The sequence below is a fragment of the Mustela putorius genome, unplaced genomic scaffold (genome assembly GCF_011764305.1).
Source record: "Mustela putorius furo isolate JIRA1106 unplaced genomic scaffold, ASM1176430v1.1 tig00537284_pilon_pilon_pilon, whole genome shotgun sequence".
In the NCBI taxonomy this organism is placed as follows: Eukaryota; Metazoa; Chordata; class Mammalia; order Carnivora; family Mustelidae; genus Mustela; species Mustela putorius.
The window spans coordinates 2070333-2079356 of record NW_025422422.1 but is presented as its reverse complement, the minus strand read 5'-3'; the positions used below and the strand labels follow the sequence as shown (position 1 = coordinate 2079356).

At 48.3% G+C, this 9024-nt stretch overlaps 2 protein-coding genes across 2 annotated transcripts; both read left to right on the top strand.

Annotated features, from left to right (window-relative positions):
• The first annotated feature begins 977 nt into the window (after nucleotides 1-977).
• Nucleotides 978-1208, top strand: LOC123390192 (small nuclear ribonucleoprotein G-like). The gene has a single exon (XM_045073813.1). The coding sequence runs from the start codon at nucleotides 978-980 to the stop codon at nucleotides 1206-1208; it is 231 nt and encodes a 76-aa protein (XP_044929748.1).
• A 5147-nt stretch (nucleotides 1209-6355) lies between these two features.
• RHOB (ras homolog family member B) lies at nucleotides 6356-8794 on the top strand. Its single transcript, XM_004745878.3, has one exon. The coding sequence runs from the start codon at nucleotides 6742-6744 to the stop codon at nucleotides 7330-7332; it is 591 nt and encodes a 196-aa protein (XP_004745935.1). The 5' UTR covers nucleotides 6356-6741; the 3' UTR covers nucleotides 7333-8794.
• Nucleotides 8795-9024: the final 230 nt, after the last annotated feature.

Below are 9024 nucleotides of genomic sequence, written 5' to 3'. Positions count from 1 at the left end.
GGTGCCAGTGGGCATCTCTTCCTTCTGGAAAAATCCTACTTGCTAGTCAAGGCTCTGATCAAATGTCACCTCCTGTGTGAAGTCATCTCCACCCTTCATTTACATATTAGAGCAACCCATGTGTGTGTGTGTGTGTGTGTGTGTGTGTGTCTTTACAAGAGGGTTCTATGCCCTTCCTATCTCTTGTGCCCTTACTTCCCCTCCACTTCTCCCCTCCCCAATCCATGTTTGCTGAATTAAATTGAGAGGACTGAGGTTTATCATGAGAGTTCCAGAGAACAACCAACAGCCCCTACTTTACTGCCAAAATTGGAAAAGGACTAGATTTTGATTCTCTTTTTTGGAAAGGAAAATATGTCACCACGCAGGAAGGCCAAACAGCCTCCCGGTGTTGGGATGTGAGTTAGACATATTAGGGAGGGGGCTTCTGCTTTAGTGGGGGGGGGGGTAGATGAAGGGCATGGGGGTGCTTGGGCTGGACAGCAGTGAGGGAAGAGGGGTTGGGAGGCTCCAGATTGTCCCAACCAGTGTTCAGCAGAGTATCTGGGCTCTCTGACACAAAACCCAGCAGTGAGTTTGACACAAATAAAAGGAAATTATACCATAGGAAGATTAAGAGTCTTCAGGGGGTTCATACAAAAGCGACTTCCTGAGGTGATGAATGAGGGAGTACTCAGGGAGCCACATGGACTTATAGATATGTTATTTTATTTTATTTTACTTTATTTATTTGACACAGAGACAGAGAGAGTACAAGCAGGGGGAGTGGCAGGGAGAGGGAGAGGGAGAAGCAGGTTCCCCGCTGAGCAGGGAGCCCAACGCAGGATTCAATCCCAGGACTCCGGAATCATGACCTGAGCTGAAGGCAAATGCTGAGCCAGACAGGGACCTCCATGTGTGTGATTTAAAATTTTCCAGCCGAGAGGAATGCCACAAATTACATTTGGAGGCACCTTTGAGCTCGCCGAGTAGACACCATGAACAAAGCTTACCCTCTTGAGTTGAAAGAATTTATGGACAAGAAATTATCATGGAAATTAAATGGTGGCAGACATGGCCAAGGAATATTATGTGGGTTCGATCCGTTTATGAATCTTGTGACAGATGAATGTGTGGAGATGGCAAAGAGTGGGCAACAGAACAATACTGGAATGGTGGTAATACAAGGAAAGAGAATGATCATGTTAGAAGCCTTGGAACGAGTATAAACAATGGGTATGTTCATCAGAAGAGATCAACTGCTTCCACATGTCCCCTCTCCACAGTACCTGTTTTACTGCAATATAAAAATCAGGTCGTGTGCATTTTCATATTGAACTTTTTTGTTAAATGAAATTTTATAATAGTAAAAATTTTTTTTCTTGTTATCACGTTAAAAAGAGGTAAATTAATTTGAATTATATACCTAAGTATATCCAACACATTAAATCTACTGTCTTTAAAAATATATTCACTATATCTAAAATATTATCATTTCAATATATAATTAATATACAAATTATTAATGGACTGTTTTACATGTTTTTTACATGTTTACAACTTAACTCGGGTGCTAAATATTCATTGAAATTACTCTATCTGTATTTAGATTCTATAAAATTTCCAGTAGGAAAAAGTAGATTCACATACGCAAGTTTTTTCAAATATATGTAAAAGTTTCCTAACAACCGAATTAAGTATCAGGTTTTTGTTTTTTTTTTAATTTCCTTGTGGTTTATATCCGTACTCGTGCAATTCTTTTTTCCCCCATCATTATTGAGATACAATTGACGTAAAACGTTGGGTAAGTTCTAGGCGGACAGGCTTAAAGTATAGATATGATAAACTTATGTATTACAGAATGACCACAGCCACCATGTTAGCTAAGCCCTTGATGATGTCACATAATTGCCGCCTCTTTTTTGTAGTGAGAACATTTATGTCTACTCCCCGAGCAACTTGCAAGTATTAATACAGTATTATTATTATTTTTTAAGATTATTTATTTATTTATTTGACAGATAGATATCACAAGTAGGCAGAGAGGCCAGTAGAGAGAGAGGAAGAGAAGCAGGCTTCCTGCCGAGCAGAGAGCCAGAGGCCTGGCTCCATCCCAGGACCCGGGGACCATGACTGGAGCCAAAGGCAGAGGTTTTAACCCACTGAGCCACCCAGGCGCCCCTTAATATAGTATTATTAACTACAGTCCCCATGCTGCCTGGCAGATCCCTAAAACTTATTTATCTTATAACTGGAGGTTCATACTCCTAGATCAACATCTCCCTGTTTCCTCCACCCTGAATATCAGCTTTTCTATTTCAATTTCTATTTCAATTAATTAAAATCAGATAACTTTAAAAACTTAGCTCTTCAGTGGCCTGAGTGGCATTCCAAGTTCTCAACAGCCACGTGCAGCTCACGGCTACTGGGACGGAACAAAGCACCATTTTAGAGTGATTGCGAGCTGCCCCACTGCCCACTGCCTACTCCCCTTGACCCGGCCCTGGGCTGGACAGACAGGTGTCCGCTTGATCTGAGCTCAGTGCCCACATTCTGAAGTTTAACAGTTTAGCTGTGGTCATTTTCTCGTGAGCCCAGCCTTCCCTGCCTTAGGCCTGGGTCCCACTGGACCACAATCCCAGGGCGGGAGAGGGATGTTTCACCCGCTGTTGCTCATAGCTGGAGACTTTGGAAAGTAGCCTGAAGGCTCAGCTGTGTAACTCACGGCTGAATGGGCCCAAATGGACCAAAGGGGACCCCCTTGGTTTTCCCAGTGCAATTGCATGGGTGTTTTTCCAAGAGCCTTTCCCTCTCAAAACTCATTGCACTGAGATGGAAGGTTGACAATAGTCCTAGACACTTCAAACTCCTCCTTAAAGTGGAAAAAAATTTTAAAATCAAATGCTGTCAGGAATGTCTATGGCGTTGCTGATTCCCAGTAAAGGCTTATTGGTAAATAAATTATTATTACTTCTAATTATACTGGAATATCCATTAATTCCTTTCTGAATTGAAGAAAAAAGAAGATTTTTGTAGTTAAAGTTGTCTTACATTCCTGTATATTATATTTAGGGTAAGAGAAGTCTATTATTATGTAAATTAGTGAGATTCAATAGCTTTTAATCTCTTTCTTCAAATCTCTTTTAGAAGTTACTAGTTAGGGGCGCCAGGGTGGCTCATAAGTTCAGCTTTGGCTCCTGGGTCTCAGCCTCTCAGATCTTAATCTCAGGGTCATGAGTTCAAGCACTGGTTTGGGCTCCACAGTGTGGAGCCTGCTTGAAAAGAAAAAAAAGTTACTATTTGGGAAAGAATTTTCTTAAGTGTATATGAAAATAGTTGTATGTATGAATAAATATCTATGTGACTATATATATAAATATATATGTGAAGAATTCCTAAAGAATCTATTTGTAAAACTAGAGTTTGACATCCTGTGAAAAAATCTTAAAATAAAAATAGTCATAAAATGCATGCCTTTTAACTAGATAAGACTTTTTATAATCATATCTTCATTATATATATATATGTATATTTTTTTTCATTTTCTTTTTTCAAAGGGGAGAAAACAAACAAACCCTGTTAAGACTGCCACGAGGTGGCACTAAAATCTAATGAACATTCCAGTCTCTGGTCTTGTCTGAGAACCGCTGGGGGGTGATTTACAGGATCTGTAGGAAACACTGGACAAAACAAAACAAAACACCCCAAGTAAACGAAACTGAAGATTGGAGATAGATTAACATCTTCCTTTTGTCAGAGGGATCATTTCCCTCTCTCACTGGTGTAGGTGTCTGTCACACAGCGAGTCCATATGTTAATAAAGCTAATTTGTAACATGAATTCTTCTCACGGACCAATCCCTGCCCTTGCCCTTCAGTGGGCGTGTCCTGCGCAGGGAGAGCGGACGCAGGGAGGAGCCTGTCGGGCACATCACCTAGTTTGGAAAAGTTTATCCTGTGAGTGGTGCAGTCTTCAAAGTAGTCCGTTTCCACAGAATTTGTCAACGAATCCCAGACATAAAAATGAACAGCATGAAGAGAACTTGCTGCAGAACACGGATTTTTCTATTTGTTTACTTTGGCATATTTACCAACCGAGTATTTTTAGAAATATTGCGATATTGAAGTCCAGGCTTGGAACACTCATATATTATGTCTGAGGGTCAGGAAATGAGTGAATTGAATCCCTCTTCCTGATTCTTTGTGTCTCAGTTTCTCAAAAAATACATGGTACAAAGTTCTGTTTGATATTTTCTTACTATTTGAAGCTTAAGGACACAGCCAAGTTTCCCAAGCTATATTAAGATAAAGGAAAGCTGTGTTTTAACAATGCAGCTATAAAAGGTTTTGACTAAAACAAAAAATTTAGGTAAGATCTTTCTAATAGACTATGTGAAGAAGAAGAAAAAAGAAGAAGAAGAAGAGGGAAAAAGAAAAGAGAAAAAAAGAAAAAAGATAAGTTTCTGGATGGGAACCTAAACCAATGATCAAAAAAAATCCTTCTTTTCTCCTGTGGGATCCCACTGTGGAAAAATTATTTACTTGTTGACAATTTAGTTCCTTAGTTCAGAAAAACAAAACCAGTGGAGCTTATCCAGTATGAGGGAAGGGTGTTGGGGCATTTCAATATTTTCCCTTTAGGACAGGCTCTAGGGATTTTGGCACTACTGTCTTATTTGACTTGTTATGTCTGTGATGTTCATGTAGAGACCCAGACCTCAACATGGGAATTCCACGTGAAAACACCACAGCTTAGTTACAGCCGGCTGTATGGGCTTGGTTGGATGGCTGTTCGTGCAGAGCCTGGAGTCTGAGGTAGGAGACCCCAGGAAGTTCCGAGTTCCTGAGCATTTAGGTGAATTCTCCACGGTCATTTTACTGATTCCTTCATAGGGTCAGGCATCGTGCTAGGGCTTCAAGATGCTGAGGTAAGACAGAATCCTGGCACTCCACCAGCTTCCAGTCTTAGAGAGGGAGGCAGAAATATGAGGCCATAACCTCATGATGATGTGGGAGTCTCTCCTTTGCTGAAAAACCAGTAAGCATCCTTCTGCCTTTGTAATGGATATAGCCCAGTCTGTGTCCGTTGGTACTTCAGCCCTCCATGATTGGCCTCAACCTGAGTTTCAACTCTCGCTCTCTCTCTCTCTCCCTATCAAGGGCAGTCACACTAAGTGAGTCCCTGATTTTAGAGTTTGTCTTATTCTTTCCCACCTCTCTGTTGTTCTCAAGCTCTTTCTTCTTCCAGCCAAGCGCTCCCTCTGTCCCCCTCCTCCCTCTTCTGTCCTATGAAATCCTTTGCCTGAGATCCTTCTAGATCAGACTCTGGGAGAGATCAATCAAGTCCTGGTGTGTAGGAGAAGAGCTAGCACCCCACCAGACACGAATTTGTTGTGTCCTCGCCTGCAAGCTCCCCCTGCCCCCCTCTCTGTCCCCTGCCTCAGGCCTCATCCTCTTCTTGCCCAATGGGGTGAGAGGTGGTTGGGTTTTATTGTACAATTTACTTCAGGCAGTTCGCAGCCTGACTACCAGGATCTGAATTCATCATTCAATCTTGGGCTGAAGATGCGGTTTTCTGCCTTGTGACTTCCTCCCAATGGACTTGAAGTCCAGCAAACAGCCCCAACCTTCCTTTTTCACCATCCCTCCTGCCCCTAATCTTCCCCTAGAGAAGTAGGGGGCGTGGGTGGAGGGTGGGGAGGAAGAGGGGAGGCGAGAGGACTTGGAAGAGCTGGAGGCTAGACCCAGGCCCACCCAGCTCACACGCAGCTCTTGGCCTTAGGGGTCCAAATCGAGAGCTGTCCCAGGAAGAGCCCCGGGTGGGGGAGTTGGGAGGGGCGGACCAGACCCGGGAAGGGCCGTTTCTGAAAGAAAAGAACAGAACCTTCCCCGGAAACAAACGTGTGTGTCTGCGTGTGTGCCTGTGTTTATTTAAAAACAAAACCGCTTAAAGGAGCCGCTCCCTCCCCCGCAGGTCCGGCCACCGCCGGGAGTTTGCACCCAAGCGGGACAATTGGAGTGGGAGGGAGTCGCCAACGCCCCCACAAAGTGCTGCCTTCTCCCGGAACCGCTCGCCCAGGCCCCGCAGGCTCCAGGCCGCCAGCTCGGGGCCTTGGCCGGGCGCGCAGCAGACGCGGCAAAGGGAGGGAACGCTGGTGCGGCCAGAGCCCCGCAGCGCCAGCCCAGGCGCAGACTCCCCAGTCGCCGCCTCTCCCAGCCCCGCGGCCTGGGCCGTCAATCAAGCTCGGCCGGCCCCGCCCCTGGGCTGCAGCGGGTGCCCAATCAGAGCGAAGCTCCGCAGCGATGAGCTCAGTCGGCTCGCTTCCCATTGGGCGGCTATATTAAGAAAGTGGCCGAACTCTTTAAATAGCGGGCGCTAGGGCCGCAGCCCGCATCTGCCACCGCAGTCTGGCTGTAGTCGAGCGCTCTCCTGTACTCAGGCGAGACCCATAGAAGCCGGGGAGGGGACCAGGCCGGCTCCGCGGTTCCAGCCGCCGCTTGCGCACAAAGGCGCGGACCCGGGGCCCGGGGCGAGAAGAGCGGCCACCGCCCGGGAGCAGCGCGGAGACGCACGGCGCGCCCTATGCCCCCGCGCCCCCGCCGCGGCAGCCGGAGCGCCCCGAGAGAACGCGCCGCCGCGGGGCCCGGGTGCAGCTAGCGACCCTCGCCCGCAGCGCGCAGCCCGAGGTGAGCAGTGAGCGGCGAGCGGGACGGCAGCGAGGCGTTCGCGGGGCCCCTCCTGCTGCCCGGGCCCGGCCCGCTCATGGCGGCCATCCGCAAGAAGCTGGTGGTGGTGGGCGACGGCGCGTGCGGCAAGACGTGCCTGCTGATCGTGTTCAGTAAGGACGAGTTCCCCGAGGTGTACGTGCCCACCGTCTTCGAGAACTATGTGGCCGACATCGAGGTGGACGGCAAGCAGGTGGAGCTGGCGCTGTGGGACACGGCGGGCCAGGAGGACTACGACCGCTTGCGGCCGCTCTCCTACCCGGACACCGACGTGATCCTCATGTGCTTCTCCGTGGACAGCCCCGATTCGCTGGAGAACATCCCCGAGAAGTGGGTGCCCGAGGTGAAGCACTTCTGCCCCAACGTGCCCATCATCCTGGTGGCCAACAAGAAAGACCTGCGCAGCGACGAGCACGTCCGCACGGAGCTGGCCCGCATGAAGCAGGAACCCGTGCGCACGGATGACGGCCGCGCCATGGCCGTGCGCATCCAAGCCTACGACTACCTCGAGTGCTCGGCCAAGACCAAGGAGGGCGTGCGCGAGGTCTTCGAGACGGCCACGCGCGCCGCGCTGCAGAAGCGCTACGGCTCCCAGAACGGCTGCATCAACTGCTGCAAGGTGCTATGAGGGCCGCGGCCGCCCTGCCTGCCCCCGCCGGCCGGCGCGGCTCCCCATCTCGGGCCCGACCCCCTGCCCCCCCACCTCGAGCCCGAAGAAGGGGAGACCCGCGGCCCCCAAGGACCCCACCGGACTGCCTGACGTCTGCCTTTCGGCCCGGCAGCTGTGACCCGGCTCCGGCCCTGGCGCCGGGAATCGGCGTGGGAGGCACCGGGCGCCCCCTTTCCAGTGTCTGTGTGTGTCCGGCTGTGTTGCACAGGCCCGGGCGCCTGCCGAGTGCCAAGGGTCCCCTGAGCACCCATTTCTGAAGAGCCAAGCCTCATCAGAGCGTGTGGCTGTGTTTGTTCGAGTCCCCCGCCCCACTTTCCCCCACCCCCGCCTCTGGTCCCCGGAGAACAGCTTGGCGCCGGGGTGCAGCCGCGCCCCATCGGATGTTCGCCCGGAACCCAGCGAGCGCCTGCTATCCCTTGTCTGTAACATAGACCGCGGGAACTGCGGGAGGGGAGGGCTGGGGAGGATGGGGTGTTATATAAATATAGATATAATTTTATTTTCGAAGGTAGGATGGTGTTATTTAATGGTGGTGGTGGGTGGAGTGACAGGGCTCCAGAAGAGCTCCGGCCCACCCTGGGTCGGGCGCCCATCCAAGCATGAACAGGACTTGGCCATCTTTCCAACCCCCGGGGAAGACATTTGCAACTGCCGCGGGGCTGAGTGGACACAGCTTCCAGACTCTCGTCTCCCGCGGGCCAGCCCTGGGCAGGAGGAGGGAGAGAGTGCTTTGGGTCGTTTTTTTGCCATAAGCGAACTTTGTGCCTGTCATACAAGTGGAAATTGTTCAGTCCGAGAAACTGATGTTATCTGATTTATTTAAAAACTAAAACTTGTTTTTGTTTTTTTTTTTGGAAATAATTCTTTGCACAATTGTTTTATTGTTTGACACTTAATGCACTTGTCATTTGCATAAGACAGTAGCATTCTGACCACCCTTGTACGCTGTAACCTCATCTACTTCTGATTTTTTTTTTTTTTTAAAGATGTTGACTTTTTAAAAAAGAGGAAAAAGAAACCACTAATTTTTGTTTTGTTTTCTTGAAAAAGTGGCAACACTGTTTTGGGATTTTATTTGTGCACGGATGCACACTGTTTTGATAAAGGGCAGTAACAAGTATTGGGACCTATTTAACCCCCCCCCCCTTTTTTTCCCCTCTTCACAAGGCAGTCTCAAAAAGCTATGTGAAATTTTCTCTGCATCTTTGTACAGAGAATGAACCTGCCCCTAGTCTCTCCTTTCTCACCCTCCCTTCCCCACCCAGTGGTACTTCTACTAAATTGTTGTCTTGTTTTTTTATTTTTTAAATAAACTGACAAATGACAAAGTGGTGAGCTTATGATGTTTACATAAAAGTTCTATAAGCTGTGTATACAGTTTTTTATGTAAAATATTAAAAGACTATGATGATGACGTTTATAAAATGGCTCCTGTGATTTAATAGCGTGTAAAAGTTTATCCTCTTGAATTTGGGGCAAAGGGAGACTCCTGCTAGACAAGATCCTTTCTTGCCACTACTCCCATTTTCCTGATAGCATTTGTGGTAAATGAAGCTGAAATCCTTTGGGGCGATGTGTGGGGTTTGGGTGGGCATGGGGGACAAGTTAGTCCTATCCCCATCCCAGAAGATGACTGGTGTACCCAGGCAC